This window comes from Carcharhinus amblyrhynchos, chromosome 1 (assembly GCF_965287045.1).
Source record: "Carcharhinus amblyrhynchos chromosome 1, sCarAmb.v2.hapA, whole genome shotgun sequence".
In the NCBI taxonomy this organism is placed as follows: domain Eukaryota; kingdom Metazoa; phylum Chordata; class Chondrichthyes; order Carcharhiniformes; family Carcharhinidae; genus Carcharhinus; species Carcharhinus amblyrhynchos.
This window is the reverse complement of record NC_137324.1, coordinates 56,646,326-56,670,614: the sequence shown is the minus strand read 5'-3', so window position 1 is coordinate 56,670,614 and position 24,289 is coordinate 56,646,326. Positions and strand designations below refer to the sequence as shown.

Here is a 24,289-nt window from a genome sequence, read left to right as displayed (position 1 = left end):
GGAAACCCATGCAAACACGAGGAGAATGTGTAAATTCTACACAATGATCTGAGGCTGGAATTGAATCTGGGTCCCTGGAGCTGGGAGGCAGCAGTGCCAACTACTATGCCACCGTGCCACCCCACTTCTGCCACAATGCGTGATGGTGGAGGGAGTTAATGTTGATGGTGGTAGAAGGGGGTGTCAATCAAAAGGTTGCTTTGTCCTGTATGATGTCAAGTTTCTTGAGCACTGATAGAGATGCACTTGTCAGACAAGTGGAAAGTATTCCATTACACACTTGGCATGTGCCTTGCAGATGTTTGACGACCTTTGGAGAGCCAGTGGGTGGTTCAGTTCAGTTTCTGGTCATTGGTAACCCCCAGGTTTCTGATAGTGGGGGATGGGGCAATGGCTGGATTCTCTCTTCTTGGAGATAGTTATTGCCTGTTATGTGCCTGACACGAATGTTATTTGCCACTTGTCAGCCCAAGTCTAAATATTGCCAATCTATCTTGCTGCATTTTGACATGGACTGCTTCAGTTTCTGAGGAGTTGCTAGTGGTGCTGATATTTGTGCAATCATCAGCAAATATCCCCATGTTTGACCTTCTGATGTAAGAAGGTCATTGACAAAGCAGCTGAAGATGGTTTGGCCTAGGAGACTGTCCTGAGGAACTCCTGCAGTAATGTTCTTGGATTGAGATCGCTGATCTCCAACTACCACCACTTTAGCGCTATGTATGATTCCAACCACTAGAGACCTTTCTCCCTGATTCCTATGGACTCCAGTTTTGCTAGGGTTATTTTATGTTACATTTGGTCAAATGCTGTCTCAAGTCAAAGGCAGTCACTCTCAGTTCAACTCTGGAGCTAAGCTTTTTTGTCCATGTTTGGTTCCAGAGATCAGAAGCTCAGTGGTTCTGCAGGAGCCCAAATTAAGCATCGGTGGGCAGGTTATTGCTGAGTAAGTGCCATTTGATAGCATTGTCAATACTCCTACCATCACTTTGTTGATAACATAAGAACATAAGAAATAGGAGCAAGAGTAGGCCATCTAGCCCCCCCGAGCCTGCCCCGCCATTCAAGAAGATCATGGCTGATCTGATACTGGTTCAGTTCCACTTACCCGCCTGCTCGCCATAACTCTTAATTCCCTTGTTGGTCAAACATGATGATTGGAAATAGACTGAATTGTCAGGTCAGATTTAGTTTGATTTTGGTTTTTGTGAATAGGACATATTGGGAAATTTTCCATCTTGCTGGGAAGACACTACTAATGTAGCTGTCCTGGAATATCATAACTAGGGGTGAGGCTACTTTTGGAATGCTAGTCTTCAATACCAATCCCCGGAATGTTATTAGGGCCCATGGCCTTTGTAGTATCCCATGCTTTTACCCATTTCTTGACATCGTACGGATTGAATTGAATTGGCTGAAAACAGGAACTTGTCTTGTGGGACCTCAAGAGGAAGTCGATATGGATCATCCACCGAGCACTTTTGGCTGAAGATGAGTGCAAATGTTTCAGCCTCATCTCTTGCATAGCTGTGCTTGGCTCCCCATTATTGAGGATGCGGATATTTGTGGAACCTTCTCCTCTGATTAGTTGTTTAATTGTTGACCACCATCCCCAACTGGATGTGGCATGACAGCAAAGTGAATCATCATTCCCAGCTTTCATGGTAATTGTGAAAATGTAGCCAAAAATAAAATGAAATTGCTTGGCCTAATAAGGCTATGTCATTCATAATTGGACTAGGTTTACATTACTAATATATAGGTGCATTTTTGATATGAAGAATCATATATCGGGTTTCGGGCTATCCTTTCACAAGGGCTCTTCAAAAATTCACTCTCACTGATAAATGACTATTTCAATAATTTATTTATATTGCAGTCATTTATTTGACAAGTGTACATATGCTGAGCTTGAGTTCAGCTACATTTTATCTATTGAAACATCACAGCATAGCTTATTGCTCTATTTCCATTACCCACCTCATCATGGTCCCTTAACGCATTCAACTGCTCTAGTTTCTGAGTCCAATATCTTGCCTCTTCTTCTGGGATATCTGTAAATGAGACATTGATGCTGGAACTAAGTTTTCAGAAAAATAACCGAGCTCTTATTCTGTCAATTTGATACTTATGGCAAGACAAAACACAGCAAACAATAAAAGCATACATATATAATGCACTATAGGTATTTCTACCTAACTTATCTTGTAGTCTCCACCTCCACCTCAAATAATTAACTTCCTTGTACTAGATAATGTGCCCTGTTGCACGTCTTGTGAAGGAGACAGCTAGTTTTCTGATTTATCCAAATACAAGCCTCTGTTTTGCTCCTCCCCACACAAACTCAAGGAGAGAAAATTATAGACATGATTCTACAGGTCCATTCCCAATTCTTTTAAATAAATATGTTTTCCATCATCAACTTTTTAGGCTCCTCCTGATGACATCAGTCTTCCTGTTTTCAGCCAACAGTTCGTTTGCAGGCTTCTCCCAATATTGTGCTTGACTGGTGCACAGCTAAAATTCCTTAATCCCTTGGTCAAACTGCTACACAGTGCTCCATGGAGCAGGCTGCACCATGTTAGGTGGAAGAGCACTGTAGGAATGATTGTAGGAATTTCAAGTTTGCTGACGACAGCATCGTAGTAGGTCGGATCTCAAATAATGATGAGACAGAGTACTGGAATGAGATAGAGAATCTGGTGAACTGGTGCAGCAACAACAATCTCTCCCTCAATGTCAACAAAATGAGGGAGATGATCATCGACTTCAGGAAGCATAAAGGAGAACATGCTCCTGTTTACATCAATGGGGACAAAGTAGGAAGGGCATCAAGTTTTTAGGTGTCCAGATCACCAACAACTTGTCCTGGTCTCCCCCATGCCAACACTATAGTTAAGAAAGCTCACCAATGCCCTACTTTCTCAGAAGACTAAGGAAATTTGGCATGTCAGCTATGACTCTCACCAACTTTTACAGATGCACCATAGAAAGCATTCTTTCTGGTTGTATCACAGCTTGGCATGGCTCCTGCTCTGCCCAAAACTGCAAGGAACTACAAAAGGTCGTGAATATAGCCCAATCCATCACGCAAAACAGCCTTCCATCTACTGACTCTGTCTACACTTCCCGCTGCGTCAGCAAAGCAGCCAGCATAATTAAGGACCCCATGCACCCCGGACATTCTCTCTTCCACCTTCTTCCTTCAGGAAAAACATACAAAAGTCTGAGATCACATACCAAATGACTCAAGAACAGCTTCTTCCCTGTTGCTGTCAGACTTTTGAATGGACTTGCCTTGCATTAAGTTGATCGTTCTCTACACCCTAGCTATGACTGTAACACTACATTCTGCACTCTCTTGTTTCTTTCTCTACAAACGGTATGTTTTGTCTGCATAGTGTGCAAGAAGCAATACTTTTCACTGTATGTTAATACATGTGACAATAATAAATCAAATCAGAATGACACTTGTCCAAACACCAGTCAACCACAAACTGACACCTACAGCCAAAGTCGAGAAATTCATGACAAAGATGATCATGTCCAATCACCTCAAAGGAATGGTGTCATGTGAATCAGAGTCATGAGGGGAGGAAGGAATGTCTCTAAATTAGCATGCTCAAATTACAAAAAACAGCCCAAAGTACTCCTTGGGAATGATTGCTCACACTGCAGTTTCTCATTGTAAAGTTAACAGTTGTTTGGGGGGGTGGTAGTTGGAGAAATGCAAATGCAGCCAAACTATCAAAAATAAATTAAATTCTACGATGGCTTAAAGTATACCAGCGAGTACTCGGTTCCATTACAGTTCCAGTGAATGACACGAGTCTGCAGCAAAATCAATTAATGTTGTCATTAAAGTTGGAGATAAACATATTCACAGGGCAAATGCATTACCCAAGGCTTTTACTTCAAGCTGTGTTTGAAGAACGGTGAGATTGAGATTTCACACAGGTATGAACATACTGAAGAACCAATTGAAATTCTGCAAACACTACACAGTGATATACTGAAATGTTGTTTTCTACAAAAATAGCTAATTTTAATTTATCATCCTTAATTTCACTCTGCAAGAACATACTCTGTCTCAGAAGAATGCACAATACAAAAGGAAAACCACACCACTTAAAATCTCACAATGTAGGGCTTATCTCACAGTGCACGTCCAATATCTTCTTTGTCGGTTTCTGTAAGTGAAGAGGGTTTCTGAATAAATCACTTTACAAGGTAGAAAGCTAAACGCAATTTTTTAATGGCTTCCATCCAATGGAACAAGAATAAACACCCATCATACAAACAGAAAATATAAAAACTTACATCCCTGGATTTGGTTTAAAAAGAAGTTTGAATAAGGAAATATTTGTAGAACTTCTGGCTTCTTCTTAGAAAGATGTATGCTATCAGTTAAGGGAAAAACAACATGTTACAACAGTACAAATTATCAATAAAAGACAATGGGCTGGATTTTACACTGTCCCATTGACAGATGGAGATGCCATAAAATCCAGCAGATGGACTCCTCCCACTTACTTGCCCACCCCGGCATGTTTATGGATCTCATCTCATCTCTGTTATCTTACAGTAAAGAAAGGCCCTCATCTTGTCCAGCAACTTCAGCTGCCCCCACACCTCCCCCCAACAATCCCCCCCAAATCCCCAAACAACCTGAGGACAGAAATCCCATCTCCTATTAATGTCAGTAAAATGATTGCAGGCTAAACGTCCTTTCCCCGCTGTGCTGGTGAGAGCATAGCTGATGGTAAAAGCTGAGTCATGCAAATCCCAAGAGGGAAACTTGAAACAACTACCCTCAACTGTGTTTGCAGTTTGTATTTTCTCAGGAGGCTAAGGATATTCAGCATTTCCTCTAAAACTCTCACCAATTTTTACAGGTGGACCAAAGAAAGCACCCTTTCCGGATGTATCCCAACTTGGTATGGCTCCTGTTCTGACCTACAGCCGTGGATAACGAAGGAGGTGAAGGAAAGTGTTAAATTAAAAGCGGAGGCGTTTAGAGTAGCTAAGAGTAGTGGGCGAGAAGAGGATTGGGAGAGGTTTAAATGTCAACAAAGATTGACAAAGAAGTTGATGAAGAAGGGTAGGAGAATCTATGAAGCTGGGCTAGCGCTTAATATAAAAAAGGATAGCAAGAGTTTTTATAAATATATAAAAAGGAAGAGGCTGGCTCGGGTGAATGTTGGACCCTTAGAGGATGAGAAGGGGGACTTAGTGGTAGGGGATGGGGAAATGGCTGAGGTCTTGAATAACTTTTTTGTTTCGGTCTTCACGGAGGAGGATGTGAATAATTTGCCGGGTGTTAGAGATGGAAAGGTGGTAGGACTGGAGGGTCTCAATGACATTACTGTTACTAGAGAGGAGGTGCTTGACAGACTGGAGGGACTGATTGTGGACAAGTCCCCAGGACCGGATGGAATGCATCCGAGGGTTCTGAAAGAAATGGCGGAGGTGATAGTGGATGCCTTGGTGGTTATTTTCCAGACGTCGCTGGATTCCGGGGAAGTGCCGGAAGATTGGAAAACGGCTAATGTTACGCCGTTGTTTAAGAAGGGTGCCAGGCAAAAGGCAGGGAATTATAGGCCGGTTAGTTTAACGTCTGTTGTAGGTAAAATGTTAGAATCCGTCATCAAGGAGGAAATAGCGAGGCATCTTGAGGGGAATTGCTTGATAGAGCAGACGCAGCACGGTTTCGTTAAGGGGAAGTCGTGTCTGACAAATTTACTGGAGTTCTATGAGGATGTGTCTAGGGCGGTGGATAGAGGAGAGCCGGTGGATGTGGTCTTTCTTGATTTTCAGAAGGCGTTTGACAAGGTACCTCACAAGAGGTTATTGCAGAAGGTCAGGGGACATGGAGTTGGGGGTAGGGTGTTAGCGTGGATAGAGGATTGGTTGTCAAATAGGAGGCAGAGAGTGGGGGTCAATGGGTGCTATTCGGATTGGCGGTTGGTGACTAGTGGAGTGCCCCAGGGGTCGGTGCTGGGGCCTCAGCTATTTACCATTTATATAGATGATCTGGAGGAGGGAACTGAGTGTATGGTGTCGAAATTTGCTGATGACACCAAGATTGGTGGAACGGCAAATTGTGCGGAGGGTGTGGAGAGTCTGCAGAAGGATCTAGATAGGCTGGGCGAAGGGGCCAGGAACTGGCAAATGGAATTTAATGTTGGCAAGTGCGAGGTGGTCCACTTTGGTAGGAATAATGGTAGGAAGGATTATTACTTACGTGGCGAAAAACTGCAGCAGGTGACGGTGCAGAGGGACCTCAGGTTCCTTGTGCATGAGTCGCAAAAACCCAGCTTGCAGGTGCAGCAGGTGGTCAGGAAGGCAAATGGGATGCTGGCCTTCATAGCGAGGGGGATTGAATATAAAAGTAGGGAGGTCTTGCTGCGACTGTATAGGGCATTGGTGAGGCCGCAGCTGGAGTACTGTGTGCAGTTTTGGGCGCCGTACTTACGCAAGGATATTTTGGCCTTGGAGGGAGTGCAGAGGAGGTTTACTAGGCTGATACCGGAGTTGAGAGAGTTGAGCTATGAGGAGAGGCTGAATAAACTAGGCTTGTACTCGTTAGAGTTTAGAAGAATGAGGGGAGATCTCATTGAGACGTATAAGATGATGAATGGGATGGATAGGATAGAGGTGGAGAGACTCTTCCCGCTCAGAAAGGACAGTAGGACTAGGGGGCACAGCCTCAAGATAAAGGGGGGGCGGTTTAGAACGGAGTTGAGGAGGAACTTCTTCACTCAAAGGGTGGTGAATCTCTGGAATTCTCTGCCCGTTGAAGTGGTGGAGGCTACCTCGCTAAATATTTTTAAGACGCGGGTTGATGGGTTTTTGATAAGAGAGGGGATTAAGGGTTATGGGGAGAGGGCGGGAATGTGGAACTGAGCCACGACAGATCAGCCATGATCTTATTGAATGGCAGGGCAGGCTCGAAGGGCTAGATGGCCTACTCCTGCTCCTATTTCTTATGTTCTTATGATGGCAAAGTTACAACAGAAAGATATAGAAATAAAACAGTTGTATCAGAAAGCATACACTGAAGAGGAATCTAAGTGTATAGCAGAATGTAATTACGTTAAAAATATGTCTAAATAGGGAAATACAGACTTTTACATATTTAGGTGAATGAAAAGTGGGCAGAAGTTCATCAAGGTGTATTGCCGCTAGAGGGTAGAAAGGAGATATTGCAAGTAGCACATGAGGTACCAGAAGGAGATCATAAAGAAAACTCAATCTAATATACAAAAACATTTTTATTGGCCTGGACTGCATAAAGGCACAGTTACATTTTCCCAGTAATGTCACACATGTCAAGTAATAGGGAAACCTCAACTGACAATAAAACCAACACCCTTAATATCCATTCCAGCATTTGAGGAACCTTTTATAAGGGTCTTAATTGATTGTGGCGGACCCCTTCCTTCAACAAAAATTGGGAATCAATATCTTTTGACTATAATGGATGTGTCTACTTGGTTTCCAAAGGCCATTACGCAATATTACAATTAAAAGGATGGTAGAGGAGTTACTTCAATTTTCTACTAGATATGGACTACCCACAGAAATACATTCAGATCAAATTTTACATCAATGTTATTCAATGAGGCTATCGATAGTTTAGGAATAAAACAGTTTAAATTAACCACATTCCATCCAGAATCGCAGGGTGTGTTAGAGCGGTGACATTCTAGCGCACTCCTCTGCAAGGCCCAACAGCTCTCCCATCACTCACAGCACCTTCCCATGCAATCGCAGAAGGTGTAACACCTGTCCCTTTACCTCTTCTATGCTTACCATCCAAGGTCCAAAATATTCATTCCAGGTTAAGCAGAGTTTCACGTGCACCTCTTTCAATTTGGTCTATTGCATTCACTGCTCTCAATGTGGTCTCCTCTGTATCGGAGAGACCAAGCATAGACTGAGTGATCGCTTTGCTGAGCGTCTTCAGTCTGTGCGCAATCAGGACCCTGACCTTCCGGTTGCTTGCCATTTTAACACACAATCCTGCTCCCATGCCCACATGTCTGTCCTTGGCTTGCTGTAATGTTCCAGTGAAGCTCAACGTAAACTGGAGGAACAGCATCTCATCTTCTGGCTAGGCATTTTACAATCTTCTGATCTCAACATGGAATTCAACAACTTCAGATGATTAGCTCTACTCCACCTTGTACCTGCTTTGTGTTCATTTTATTTACCTTTTATTGTCTTTCTTCATTTTTCTTCCGCACCCCCCCCCCCGACTTTACCCCTACTTTATCCCCCTTCCCTTACCTATTCTTCCTCCACTTCCCCTTTTCCACATTTTATCTCTGTCCCATCTTTTTCCAACCCTCCCTTCCCCTACATCTTTATCTGTCATATCTTATGGCTTCTCTGCCATTTGGCCATTCATACCCTTTATTCTCTCTGTGGAGACAACCGTCAGCAGTCTTTTCCCCTGGTTTCTGTGGCTATGACTCATCTTTCCTTCCCTCATCTCCCACTTTCTCTGCCTTTTAGCTTGTCAAAGGGTCATCTGGACTCGAAACGCCAACTCTTTTCTCTCCTTACAGATGCTGCCAGACCTGCTGAAATTTTACAGCATTTTCTCTTTTGGTTTCAGCGCCTCAAGACTGGACATCTTTGTGGCTGAGTACAATTCAGCAGCAGCAACCTCATGCCTGGCATATGCCCCATTCTACCATTACCAGCAAGCCAAGGATTAACCCCGGTTCAATGAAGAATGCAGGAGGTTATGCCAGACGCTACACCAGACATATCTAAAAATGAAGCGTCAACCTGGTGAAGCTACAACATAAGACTACTTGCATGCCAAACAGCATTAGCAACAAGTAATAGGAGAGTTAATAATAGACAAGTAACAAGATTGGCAGGCATCTAAAGGAATAATGAGATGAGATTTGCCTGTAATAAGATTAAAAGGTATCTGGAGACATTGAGGTGTGAATTGTCATATCAGAAAAACTGTTTACTAGAGATCAGTGGGCTTCACAAACAATAACTTTGAAAGGCAAGGAATTTGAGAGATGTACGCAGCCGAATTGACAGGGTGAAATATCAAAAAGACTGAACGTTATAACTGCTAGCACAGTCATTGGAAAAGGAGACCAGTTTTCAATCCAGCAGTCAGACAGCAGATACTGTCCCCTACAAAACATTAATTTTGTGCCATCACTGAACCAGGAAAAGATGTTTTCCCAGACTTGGTCATCTAAGCTATATTGAGTGGTAACAATTAGCTGGATTGTAAAAGCTGGAAGTAAATGTGATCATAGTGGGTTTCTGGGTATTGAACCCCTCAGCAACACCTGAACCCACCACACCTTTGTCAGTTGAAATCCTGCTCAATATGTCTTCAAACTGAACACAGTAAAAAGTCTGACAACACCAGGTTTTAGTCCAACCTATTAGTTGGACTAAAACCTGGTGTTGTCAGACTTTTTACTGTTTACGCCAGTCCAACGCCGGCATACCCACTTCAATCTCAACAGCCAGGGAGTTTTCATGTAATCAGATCAACATTGGAAATGCTAAGCATTTTGGAACAAGATCAATCAGATGTAATTAGATCCAAGTCAGCAAGAAGAAAGAACCATTAATATTTCATCAGCAACAGACAAGTGGGACCTGTCCAGATGGAATGCTTACTGTACTCATCCAACTTAAAACTAATTACATTAACAGTATTCTAATAGTGAACATTAAAAATTCAACACCACAAATTGAAAATACACATGTTCTGGCACTTGTTCCTCAGGATCTCAAAGCAAATGACATTCCACCTCTTAAAAACTCACTCTCACCATTGTCATCAGGTGCTTCTGAAACAACCTCAATTCAAGGAAAAGTCATTTTGTTTCTTCATTCATTATTTTGCAGCAGTGAGACAATAGGCTTCATTGTCAAGCTCCATTTCTTTTGTTCATCTTGTAGTTGTAAATAACATATTTGATTTTTTTAAACACATGCTATCTTTTCTGGCAGAGTACCTAACCAAAATAGATTTTAGTACAACCGTTGGATTAAGTAGTCCACTGCATTAGCTGGTGGGAGAAAACTGTGCATCCATTGTGCACAGTGGTTAGCACTGCTGCTCCACAGCGCCAGGGACCCAGGTTCAATTCCTGGCTTGGTCACTGCCTGGGTGGAGTGCGCACATTCTCCCCTTGTCTGTGTGGGTGCTCGGGCTTCCTCCCACAGTCCAAAGACACGCTGGTTAGATGCATTGGCCACGCTAAATTCTCCCTTGGTGAGAATAGGCAGTGGAGTGTGGTGACTAGAGGAATTTCACAGTAACTTCATTGCAGTGTGAATGTAAGCCTACGTGTGACTAATAAATAAACTTTAAAAAAAGATGAGACACCCACCTAAATTACCACTAGAAAGACTGATGTAATCTTACAGAACAAATCTAAGTAGCAGAAAACTGAACAATTTTTATTGATCGTTGGCAAGAAATATTCTATGAAATCTGCAAATGAAAAAAAAAGTTATTTCTGAGATCACGATGTTGGAGTTAAGCAGAAGCTTGTAATTCTTTTGTGCAACTTTAGACAGTGCAAATGGATGCCCAAATTAATGCCCTAATCAGAACCCTTAATTCTGCTACAGTCAGGAATTGTTGGAGAAAAATGCTGTTATTAGAAGAATTTTCATATATTTTGTTCTGCAGAAAGAAAGAGTTAACTTGAGCACCAATCCCAAATTTGTTTTATTATGGGAGCTGCCCTGCTCCCATAATAAAACATTCTATAGTGCTTAACAAGAACAATACCAGGAAACCATATCTGACACCAAGCCACAGGAGGTAGTCGGACAGATGACCAAATGTTTGGCTAAATGGTCAATTTTTAAAAGCCATCTTAAAAGGTGGCGACAAAGGTAGAGAGATCCAAAGTTTGCAGAAGAAATAAAACTTGGAATGTAGTAAATAGTGAGGACGCCAGTAACAGATAACAGTGATTGATAAGAGGGCAGACACACGGCAGGTGAAATTTAATGGAGAAAAGTGTGAAGTTATTCATTTTGGGAGGAAGAATGGAAAGAAACCACATAAACCATATGGTATAATGTTGAAAGGGTTGCAGGAACAGAGAGAACTGGGGGCGTACATACACACGCCTTTGAAGGTGGCAAGACACGTTCAGAAAACTGTTAAAAAGGCATATGGGATTTCTTGGCTTTATGAATCAATGCACAGAGATAAAAGCAAGAGTTAGAACTTTAAATATCACATTAGGGAACGAGTTGGAGTTTAGTGGCCAAGTTTGGCACAATCTGAGAAAAGAGTCAAGGCCTTGGAGAAATTTTAGAGGGGATTTATGAGGATGGTAACAGAGGTGACAGAGAAGTTGGGATTGGTTTCCTTAGAGCAGAGACCGTAAAAGGGAAATTGGATCGAGAAACTGCTTAGTGGCAGAATTGGGTCAGCAACCAGAATGTAGAGATTGTCCAGGAAAGGTGGCGGGGGAGGTTTAAAAAAAACCTTCAGGAATGGAGTTACTGGTGTCCGGTGGGTCTTGGGAGGTGAACCCATGGTACTGGTGACAGGATTGTTATTAGAAGAATTTTCATATATTTTATTGTGCAGAAAGAAAGAGTTAACTTGAGCACCAATCCCAAATATATTTTCCATCCTTGCTGCCCTCCTCCCATAATAAAACATTCTATAGCTCTTAACAAGAACAATACCAGGAAACCTGGTATTGTTTCCGAGGGGGAAGTAGGATGTGGGAAGGTGACAGGACCAGTGTGTGAGTTGGGTTGGTCAAGGTATCATGGGGGGGTTGTCATGGAGGGATACTAGGCTAGGATAACAGTAGGGCTGTCAGTGTGGGAAAGCTTGTTGGACAACAGTGGAGTCCAGGGTAACATGGTCTTTCAGGTAGGTGGAGTTCAAGTTCAGAACTTGAACTCGTGGAACTGAGATGATTTACTTCCAATCATCACTTGATGTCAAAGGTAGTCACTCTCACTTCACCTCTGGAATTCAGCTGTTTTGTCCCTGTTTGTACTGAAGCCGTAATGGGACCAGAAGCTGAGTGGCCCTGGAAGGAGCTAAATTTAGCATCAGTGACCAAGTTTTTACCATTCTTCAATTAAGTGCCACTTGATAACACTGTTGATTACCCCTTCCATCACTTTACTGAGGATCAAGAGTGGACTGATGGGGCAACACCTGGGCAATTTTTCACATTGTTGGGTTGATGCCAGTGTTGTAGCTTTACTGGAACAGCTTGGTGAAGGGTGTGGCAAGTTATGGAGCACAAGTCTTCAAGACTATTCCTGGAGTATTGTCAGCCTTTACAGTATCCAATGCCTTCAACTCTTTCTTGATATCACGTAAATCTAATTGGTTGAAGACTGATATCTGTGGTGCTGGGGAGCTGCAGAAGAGGCCGAGGTGGTTCATCCACTCAGCACTTTTAACAGAGGATTGCTACAAATCCTTTAGCCCTAACTTTTACACCAATGTTTCGGGCCATCCCTGGGCTTCTTGGTGATGCAGAATTAATGAGTTGAACAGCAGAATATCATGCATGTTCAACCACCCCAACACCCAGCAGGATGAGTACTTGGCACGTCATAACATTCAAGGCTATGGGCCAACAGCTGGCAAGTGGGATTAGGTGGCAGGTCAGGACATTTCATGTGTCAATGCAGACTCGATGGGCCGAAGAACCGCTTCTGCAATGTGGTATACTGTACTTCTAAGTCAACTCAACTTTCTCGTCTGCGACTGGTACTAGACTCCAGAATGGAAGATTCTGTCCGATAGTGTGAAAAGTCAAAGACACTTCTGATCAACATAGCGTGGCTGAAATTAGATTTGCAGAAAGTTGGTGCTGCAGCTCGGACATGTGTCCAAGCTGAAGGTCCAAGGATTGCTTTAAATTGGGCCTTCTGTCTCATCTCCATCATGAGTTATAGACATTAAATGAATTCAGAAAATCAGCTGGCTTGGGCGATGACACAGCCTGCAACAACATACTGCGTAGGTTGCCAGAGGCATCAAAGCAAAGAGCACCGCCCATTGCTAGGTTCCCTAGGTTTGCCTGTTGGCTACGTAAAACATACTTTAGAAGCCAGCAGTGCAAATATTTAACTGGCACAAAAGTAAAGCAATGTGTTCCTGAAGATGGAAATCATATAAAAATATTAGAGAGGTTATAAGGATAGAATATGCTAACTGGCATTGTGCAGGCTACAATATTAAGAGTTTAAGCCACACTAAAGAGAGACACATATAGAGTGACGCTAGATAAGCTTTTTATCACAGCAAGGGGTGAGTCACAAAGCCAGTGTAAAGAATACATTTCCTTTACAATACAAAATTAGGAGAGATTAGACATCAAAGACGTACACAAGGGGAACAGCAGCTGTGCCAACAGGAAAAACATAGGGAGGTTGTGACATCAGAATGTTCCTTAGAATTGCCCTGTGCAATGAGTCAGTTAGATAAGGAGGAAAGGGAGGTGGTTTCTGCGATCCTGAATACCGGTATGTATCAGTTGGACTGAATGGTCTGTCTTATGCTGTAAATTCTATGCAAATGAAACCTGAAAGAATATTATATTCAGAATCTCATGAGAAAGAAGAACTCTTCAATCTCTTTCTCTGAGGCAAGAGTAAACAGCAGGAAGGTCATTACTGCTCCACCAATGGTGGCCTTGCCTTTAATTGCATAGATCCCAAGTTCTGGATTCCTCCCTACAAATCTCCACCCCTCTACTTCGCTTTCCTCCTTTAAAACATTTTTTTAAACCTACCTATTTAACCAAGCTTTTGGTTTACTGAGCTAATGGACTAGATTTTGGGTAACCAGGAAACCAGGGTAGCAGGAAAACCTCCCCCAATTAAGTGGAAATACGGACGTGCATGACACGGGATAGCAGGACACCGCTTACAGGTTGTAAATTAATGAGGCAATTGACATCCATTGTCTCTGAATCCACTGCGAATTAGTGGCATTTGGGGGAGGATCGCTCACTATCAGACACTCTGTATCTGGTCAAGGAAGCCAGCACCAGGCAGAGTGCCACGAGCAGCCACCACTCCAGCTGGTGTTGCCAACAGAAATACATTGCTGACCTTTGATTGGCCAGCAGCTCTCACAAGGTGTGACTTCCACCACTAGATTATGGAGTACAATGGCCAGTTCAGAGTATTTGACTCTGTTGGGTCACTCCCATAGAACGTTGCTTCTCTGGCCAGAAGGCAAGGCAACCATTGGCCCAAGAAAATCATGACCTATAACTCCCTCAGTGTCATATTTTGTCGTGTGATATTCCTGTAAAGCACTTTGGAATGTTTCATTATGTTAAAGGTGCTGTTGTTGCTGTATATAATTGTATATGAGTAGTACTGGTATTTGCAAGTCTTATGCTGTACATATAGTATTTCTTAAATTTAATTTAATAAATTTAAATTTATTAAATTAATTACTTCATAGGTTTAATTTAATGAAGAATACAATGAACCCATGGAATTATGGAGACTGGGTGTCTTTTATTTGCAGAAATCCTTATTTTCAAAATGGACATTGCACAGTAAACTGGATAAGCCACATATTCCATGACTGACTTTATTTCCTACTGTGATCCTTCTTTTATTCAGATTCACCTGAGATTGTAACTAACTCTGGAGCACTGACAGCAGGATTTGATGCAGTTTTATTTTCCGTATATTGGCATTCTCAATTCATTGTTATCTCAAGGGTTAGATAGGGTGGATAGTGAGAGCCTTTTTCCTCAGATGGTGATGGCTAACATGAGGGGACATAACTTTAAATTAAGGGGTGGTAATTATAGGACGGACGTCAGAGGTAGGTTCTTTACTCAGGGGGTAGTAAGGGTGTGGAATGCCCTGCCTGCAGCAGTTGCAGACTCACCGACTTTAAGGGCATTCAAATGGTCAGTGGATAGGCATATGGATAACATTGGAATAATTTAGGTTAGAGGGTCATTAGATTGGTTCCACTGGTCGGCGCAACATTGAGGGCCGAAGGGCCTGTACTGCGCTGTAATGTTCTATGTTCAAGTCATTTTCCATTGAACATACATATGAACGTACCAATTATGAGCATGAATATGCCATTCAGCCCCCAGAGCCTGCTTTGCCATTTGATAATGGAGGGAGGGATGTACTAACTTGGGATTTGGCTGCATTGATAGCCCGCACAGAGTGAGGCTGCTGTAAGGTCAAAGTGCTTCTGAGATTCCAGCTAAATTGGTAAGAAATAAGGAAGGGATGCCATACTGACACAGTGAAATGGAATTCTCCAATTGCACCTTTATTTTTATTACTCTCTCACTGCCTGAACTTATTCATTTGTCGTCTTGAGTATTCAGTCCATGCTAATGCCCAATGTTCACAGTCTGAATGGAGCTTATCTTCTGTGTGGCTGCTTTCATGTTCTGTAGTTAATCCCATTTTAAATAAGAAACACCTGATAATTGTCGACAGGAAAAGTGTGGATTCCACCTCCTGATTTTGGATGACATGCTACTTAACAAACTAAGACTTGAAGGACACCCAGCTAGGACTGCAGACTCTGGTTGGAGGTGTTGCGATGTGGAGATGCTGGCGTTGGACTGGGGTAAACACAGTAAGAAGTCTCACAACACCAGGTTAAAGTCCAACAGGTTTATTTGCTAATAAACACGACTAGCTTTCGGGGTTTGCCCCTTCATCAGGTGAGTGGGAGTTCTCATCACAAACAGAGCGTATAAAGGCACACACAGTTTACAGAATACTGATTAGAATGCAAGTCTTTACAGCTAATCAAGTCTTAAAGGTGCAGACAATATGAGTGGAGATAACATTAGCATAGGTTAAATAGATGTGTATTGTCTCCAGACAGGACAGTAAGTGAGATGTTGCAAGCCCAGGCAAGTCATGGGGGTTACATGGGGTGTTGCTGCAGATTTGACACAACCATTTAACGCAAGATCTTATGTGACATCTAATCACATAACTATTTTAAATATTACTATATTCACCTTATAAAGATTGGATCTCCTATATTTGAGTATTTCACTTTTGGTTTTGCATTAGCAGCTGTTGAATAAGAAATGCCAAGAAGTGGGGGGCCATCTGTGAGCAGCTGAAGTGAGAAAAAATGAGAATTGGCACTACAAGAGGAAGACTTCAGACCTTTCTACTGGCACTTTCTGCGCTAACCCCCAGATGCTTTTATATTTCTCCTTTCCAGATGGTTATCCCTGGTGTTTAATAAATGTGATTTGTATTTTTTGAGTCAGAATCAAGCTGAAATGTAAACTGAACTGAATAAGAGAAGCAGAACAGACAAATCGAGAAAAGAAATTAACCCTCCCAGTTTCTAAGGAAACACAAACAAACTGACGTTTGGAACCCAAAATTTCTGACAAATTGAACCCGTTGAAAATATATAAGACAAGGATCAATCCCAAGCTGTGCATTAGTACTTGATGGGTCCACTAGTATACTACAGGCAAACTAAAGACGGATGAAGAGAGAGACCAAACTGAGCAGATTCCTCAAATGTGTGCCATATATGGTGCAGAGCATGCCCATGGAATTCAGGTTGGTTGCGTACAACTATTCGCTGGGGATAAGACTAACTCCTCAAAGAATTAGAGATGAAATTCACTGTGAGAAAGACTTGATTATACAATAGACAGTATTTATGTTTGCCTTGTTGGCTCTTGTAAAGTATAAGCTCTTCTGTTTAAACCATGAAATCTTGTGACTTTATTCATTTAGCAAAGAACTAGGACTTACCATTTTGTTAACATTAAAAAAAAGCTACCGGTCTTTGCTGTGATGGTACAACACTTCTCTTTCATATTAATTACTGGCTTCTATCTCAATAGCCAAAAACGGTCTAATGACCCTCATTTTAAGGAAGATTTTCCTGTCCTACTTCTTCCATTTCACTGGCTGCTCCTTTGGGCACTTTTCTTATTCCAGGCAGTTGACGATCCTCTCAGTTCTGCAAACAATGCTCTTTTAGGGGTGTTTATACTGGTATCAGCTGTTTGTCAGTGTTTCCCTACTCTTCAAACTTAATGGTAAAAGATATATGATAACACAATACCCTAAAATACCTCAATAAAAGCAATAGGAATATGTGGCAATGTCCAATATAAACACAATTAAGGCAATTCTCATGGGAGAAGATATCCAAAGCCATCTTGGAACCTTTGGAGAGAAGGATCCAGAGGAGGCTGCGTGTGCAATTCTTCAAATTATATCATGACCCACTTACTTCTCTGCTCGAGCTTATTATAAATACTTGAGCTAACTCCTGAGAAATAAAACAAGTCAATCATCTGAGCAATGAGCAGCCTCATTTTAAAGCAGATTTGTAAGAGATTAACTCATCCATATCGACCATTCTAGGATCAGTCACTTGTGAAGATCATGTGACTTCCACTGGATAAAGATAATGGACGCAATTTTCCCAGCCCGCTGTGCTGCTCGAGTAGCACAGTGAACTGGGAAATGTCAGTGGATGGCCTACAATGGGATTCGCAACCGGCCAGACTTTCCCAGGCCATTTTTTAAGACATAATCAGCCACTAGCTGGTAAACAGCACGAGGCTGATTACAATAAGGAAATTGACATTTCCATCTCATTATTGAGCCCAAGATGGTATTGTCTGGGCTTGCTAATGTTTCTGACCCCACCGGGGAGGTTTCCACCAGTGAGAATTAAAGCTGGTCCCCATCAACAGGGGTCATGATGTGGAGATGCTGGCGTTGGACTGGGGTAAACACAGTAAGAAGTCTCACAACACCAGGTTAAAGTCCAACAGGTTTATTTGGTAGCAAACGTCACTTCATCAGGTGAGTAGGGAGTTCTGATCACAGACAGGGCATACAAAGACACACACAGTTTACAGAATACTGATTAGAATGCGAGTCCTTACAGCTAATCAAGTCTTAAAGATGCAGACAATGTGAGCGGAGATAGCATTAAGCGTAGGCTAAAGAGATGTGTATTGTCTCCAGACAGGGCAGTAATTGAGGTGTTGCAAGCCCAGGCAAGTCATGGGGGTTGCAGATAGTGTGACATGAACCCAAGATCCCGGTTGAGGCCATCCTTATGTGTGCGGAACTTGACTACCAGTCTCTGCTCAGTGACTCTGCGCTGTCGTACGTTGTGGATGCTTTGGAGAACGCTTACCCAAAGATCTAAGCGATCTGTAAACTGAGTGTGTGTCTTTATCTGCCCCGCTTGTGACCAGAACTCCCCACGCACCTGATGAAGGGGCACAGCCCCGAAAGCTTGTGGTGTTTAACACCAAATAAACCTGTTGGACTTTAGCATAGTGTTGTGAGACTTCTTACTGTGTTTACCCCATCAATGGGGACCAGGCATGATGGCCTCACTGGTAGGGGCAGAGGCACTAAGGCACCCCCAGGAGGTTGGGACCAGGGAGTTCCCCTTGGGCAGTGCCAGCCTGGCACTACCAGCTTGGCACTCTGGGACTGCCATCCTTACTGGGCACCCTGGCACTGCAGAGGGTGGTGGGGACAGGGTTGGCCATCAGAGGAGAGATTATCAGGGCCAGAGATTGGAGGCCAGAGATTGGGAGGCCAGCGATAAGGTGTTGGGGGTACAGTGCACATGTGCCAATCTCCCCACTTCTGGTGCCAGCTTCTCAGGCGGGATTAGGCCTCACCACCCTTAATAGCGATTTCCCCATTGAATTCTACGATACACAGTATTCTGGAAATTCAACTGAGTAAGTATACCCAAAAAACGGGTGGGAAAATTCCTTGTTTTCCCACCCATTGTGCACTTAGTTTATTTTTGGAAAAATCATCCCTATGAAGCTTCAAATATTTATACCCATTGAGAGAAGACACTCTGTCCTCTCAGTGGCCTTAGCAATATATGGAAGTGAATCTCAAGGGGAATGAATAGTGGTGACACATATATCTAAATTAAATACTTGCAAAAGACAAAGACTTCTTTGAAAAGATACAAGGACTGTGTCCAGAAATTGACAATAAAGAACTAACACACTGAAACTTCAATTGTGTTCTGCAAGTAGGTCCACTGGATTAACAGTTAGTGAAACTCTTTCCTTCTAAGTTCATAACATTAAGCTTCAAATATGCAGGGGGGTTTCAAAGGTGGAGTACACGGAACAAGCTTTATTCACATAAAGCACAGGTGATCAATGCAACTACACAGGAAGTGGTTATTTGGTTCTTTACTTCTCAATACCTCCAAATAACTAGAAAACCATGCTTCTTTAATGCCTTAGTTTGCCTACATCAAAGGCACATGTCATAAATTAGATCACTGATGTATCTGCTTCCGAATCCTTTGAAAATAGCTTATTTAGATAAACAGTCCGGCTTATTTACTTCAAAGATACTTCCCTCAAATAAGATTTCTCTTTTTGAAGGAATACTTTCATTAACAGTGAATCTGCCAAAGCACTGTTTCTATAATGAAGCTAATTAAATGCTCTACCTATGTTTATGACATTGAGGTTATTCTTCAATTATTTGTTGTGTGTATTACCATTTTAAGTTGTTAGGCACAATGTTGTAGCACCCATGTTAAGGACAGAGGGTTAAAATGGCCAGACGGGAAGCAGAGATTATGACGGAAACAGACCTTTCTCTGACACCATTTAAACCCAAGAAGGATAGAAAGTGAGAAGATGAAAGTAAGTGGCTAAGGAAGAGAAGGGGCAGTTGGAACTGGTCAGGAAATTTCATCTTATTTCAGAAAATTAAGTGCTGAGGGTGGAAGTGATATCAGAAGACTTAAGTGTTTTCACTGTAACAAGTTGGGACAAATTCAGGCAGATTGCTAGAAACTAAGTTGGAGACCAATTACAGTGGCAAGAAAACTAGCACCAGAAAGGGAAATGGTTGTTCAATGTTTTTAAATTATTTTTATTAGTGTCACAAGTCTGCTTACATTAACACTGCAATGAAGTTACTGTGAAAATCCCCTAGTCACCACACTCCAACGCCTGTTCGGGTACACTGAAGGAGAATTTAGCATGGCCAATGCACATAACCAGCATGTTTTTTGGACTGTGGGAGGAAACCATAGCCCCCAGAGGAAACCCACACAGACACGGGGAGAACATGCAGACTCCGCACAGTGACCCAAGCCGGGAATCGAATGCAGGTCCTTGGCGCTGTGAACGTACTTCCCTAAACTGTAGCAGTGGTGAAGATAAAATGTGTTTCTCCAGAACTTATGAGAAAGAGGGATATGGCTCAGGGTACATCAGAAAATTCTTTGGGTACTGGTAAAGGAAGTCAGGCTGTTAGAGGTACAAGACATTTTGTTTCACAGGGAGAAGTGTTCACTTACTCCTCCAACAAAATGAGTAAACAAATCAAAATTTTGAGACAGATCAATCGTTAATGGCGGTTGAATTGTGTTCCAGGTAGTATTATGAAGGAAAAAGTATTAGTCAGGGGTATGAATGGAAATTACGAAGTATCAAGAAAAAGGACTGAAATTACAAAATAATCTATCGAGGTCAATGACCCAGAGAAAATGCAGTTGAATTTCACAGCAGTACCGTTCACAATAAAACACAATTGTCAAACACACTAGAATTTAAAGGCATTAACTTCAAATACATGATTGCTTTGAGTGCCCTAAATCTCTCTGCAGCTACAAATCCCTTTCAGGATAAAGCCAATATATGAATGATCCTTAGTTGCTCAAACCCATTATGGGACACGTCACCAGAAACATTTAGCTTCATCTCGTTTTTGTAGCCAGGTGCTGAATATTACACATTTCCTGCCACCTTATGTAACCTTTGATCAGTTAATAAGTGCTTATTTTGATTTCAGGAGTGGTTATTGAATCAGAGGCCAGAATTTCATGGTTTTAGTTGGGGGATCTTATCGTGAATGATGCTGCTGTGAAATCCGGCTCAGTTTTCTCTGCAGTACGAGTGTAATGTTTTCTTTAAAATAGCATGCGCAACACTCACTCACATTGCTGACGTAAGCCATACAGATGCCATTTGATGAGGCATTAGTTTGTGCGCACAGAATGCTGTCCAGACCTTACAAGTGAACTGTTTCCATTTGAAATACTAATGGAGTTATACCAAGCCTATCGCACAACACAAAGCAAGGAGTTGCTGTATAACGGATGAGACCTTCTGTCATTAAATTTCTTTCTGTATGGCATCAGCATTTGACTGTGAAGACATTATGGAGAATTGCTAGACCGTGAAAGGTATAAGATGCACTGCAGCAACTTGCCAACCCTCCTTTAACAGCACCTTACACACCCCGACCTCTACCAATCCACCCAGTGCTTCCCAAATCATTTTCCAACACAACCTCATTTTAACACATAAATGTCAGTGCCATTGAAAACAAAATAGTATAAAGCAGCATCACGGCCTACATTTTCTGTGTCAGTGGGTGGAATCTTATGATTCTTTTTCAAATTATTGTTCAAAGGGGTAAAGCGGAGGACAACCTGCCAGCTACTTTGCTTAGAATCATAGAATCCCTAAAGTGCAGAAGGAGGCCATTCGGCCCTTCAAGTCTGCACCAATCACAGTCCCATCCAGACCCTATTCTCGTAAGCCCATATATTTACCCTGCTGATCAATTTCGCATGACCAATCAACCTAATCTGCACATCTTTGGACTGTGGGAGGAAACCCACACAGACATGGGGAGAATGTGCAAACTCCACATAGACAGTGACCCGAGGCTGGAGTTGAAGCCAAGTTTCTGGTGCTGTAACGTAACAGTGCCTACCACAGTGCCATCCACATTTCCTGCTACATTTTCAAGCACTTTGAAAAAACCATGGAAGGGGCGGGTTCACAGATTGGAAAAATAAAACAAAGTTTGCCCCCCCCCCCTCCTCACGAAACGGAACTCTCCCCCTTACATAGATACGGGACTCCTGCCCCCAGAGACAAACCCCACCCCCAAGTGTAGTCAGAACAGAGCTTCCATGAAACAAGTAAAATGAGAAAAAAAAATGTGAAAGGAAGTCAGAGATCTGTCATATTTTTTCTTAGAATGTATGGTTAGGTTGTTTAAAGTATGTCCGAGTGGCGATAAGGGTCGGCATGTGGGGGAATTCCTACCAGGAGGCTAAAGAACCCCACCACCTGACAAAACCTCTGATGTGACATACACCTCGGTCCAGGGTATCATCCCACCATGTTTGCCTGAGATTGGCCCAGGAACCTTGGAGGAATTCAGAAACTAACAAACTAATAAACCTTTTGATTATATATAAAGAGACATATTTTAAATTATTTTCAAGTCAATCTTTTTAATGTTCTCTGAGTACAGCAAGACCTCACAACACCAGATTCCAGTCTATTGATACACCCACCTACAGGCTGCACAGATATGAGAATGTGAAGTGGTGCTGAGAACAGACCTCATAGCTCTGTGAAAATGAATGGCTAAACATGTTCCTATTAATAGCATCATAATAATTACCAAGAAAAAAATCAGAATACATGTCCGCAGGACTGAGTGTCACTAGCATTAAAATAGTTTCCATAATTTTGGAGTTTTAGTAGCCAAGAGCTTAGAGTAGTATCACCCTGCTTCTCAACTTGTGAGCGACGAATTTTACACTTTGCTGTTGAAGACAGTGTTCATTTCTTCATGTGGCTGAATGATCATGTATTCCTTTTGCATTCAATCCTGCAGGACAACTGTTCTTTCAACTGTTTATTTCTCTTGTTAAGTGGGTTTCCTCCTGGTGCTCCAGTTTCCTCACACAGACTGAAAGACGTGCTGATTAGGTGCATTGGCCATGCTGAATTCTCCCTCAGTGTACCCGAACAGGCACCTGAGGCGACTAGGGGATTTTCACAGTAACTTCATTGCAATGTTAATGTAAGTCTACTTGTGACACTAATAAATAAGCTTTAAACTTTTAAACTACTTGCTGTTCTCTCTTTCTGGAGACTTTTGTTGCCATTCCTCAGAGCTGTTTTCTGGCCCTCAATGGAGTTGCTCTCTCTGGGGTCTCTTGTTGCCTATGGATCTTTATTGAGAACTGCCCTCTCTCTCAGGTCTCTTCCAATTTTCTGTCCATAACCATGTTTTACTTGTAGTTGCTGTTCTAAATTGTTCTACCTCTTTAAGACTGAGATCTTTTTCATATAGGCTGGAGTTTCTAGAATGCAGTTGGCTTTCTTCTGTTTTGGTGAGGTATTGCTGCGTGGTGGATCTTTGAAAAAATAAACTTTTCAGGTATATTTTGCAACAAATACATCAATTAAGGTGTAGTGTGTTCTGGCTTCTGTATTGTATCATTGTGGGCTTGAAGCTTAAATCTGCTCTCTGTATTTAAAATAAGAATGAAGATATTTCCTTTCAATTTTGAGTATTTTAAAATTAAAATATTAACATTTTCATCTGCTTACCTTGAAAGGGGATATTTTAAGTGCCTTTTCTGTTTCCTCAGAACAGCAGTAATTCTTTTTTTACATGAAATACTTTTTTCAAGTGAGAACAAATTCCCTTTTCCTTAAACTCTGCAAGCTTCTGTTTTTAACTCTGTTAGCCTCTTTTCTGCACGGTTTCCTCTTCCCCACCTGCCTTTTTTAAAAATGGTTTTTTATTGTAGCTATCTTTCAGCTTCTGTAATCTAATGTGCCGGTGGGGGACTACCAGCTGTTCTACAATGTAAGTACAGCTTCCTTTTTATGACTGTGCCACTCACTTTCCTGGGATTTTCTGTGGTGAAGCTTCTTCAACTTTTTCTTCAACTTTTTTTCGTAGTGCAAGTCTCCCTGGTCTGCCTTCAGTTTTACATACCTTGGGGTGTTGATTTTAGTTCATTATTTGAAATGTCTTCTTTTAGATCACAGCTGATTACTGCTGTGATATACTTTATCAGGTCCCACTTGTGCCACCCATGTCATACAGTGGTGTATGGCAATGTCTCAACAATGGGGGCTTGAAATTTGTATATTTAATCATTGATGCTTTAATGTTAGTCTAACAATCTACAATCTGCAAGGTACAATCATGTATTGAGTTGTTCCATGCAGGCAGGCTGCTTGCAGAGTTTTGTTCTAGACTATTCTCTCAGAGTCCCTTACCATGTGACTGTGTATCATACCACTGGTGGTAATATTCTCCAGTCCCATGTTAATCCTTGCTCTGCTGGATTTGGATACATCACAATGCATGCAGGTATATAACACAACAGGATGCATTCTAGATAGAGGGAAATAAGAATGAATATTGTGGTGGCTCTGGCCACAGTCTTTGAATATTCTTTCGCTAT

At 42.0% G+C, this 24,289-nt stretch overlaps 1 protein-coding gene across 9 annotated transcripts in view; it reads right to left on the bottom strand.

The window, feature by feature from the left end:
* Window positions 1-24,289, bottom strand: part of LOC145340852 (protein unc-13 homolog B-like) — a 580,250-nt gene that overhangs the window by 227,997 nt on the left and 327,964 nt on the right. For all 9 annotated transcript variants that reach the window (XM_080185311.1, XM_080185327.1, XM_080185336.1 and 6 more), the window contains one exon: window positions 1,981-2,054. In XM_080185311.1, the coding sequence (XP_080041437.1) occupies window positions 1,981-2,054 (74 nt within the window). The remainder of the gene's footprint in view (window positions 1-1,980; window positions 2,055-24,289) is intronic.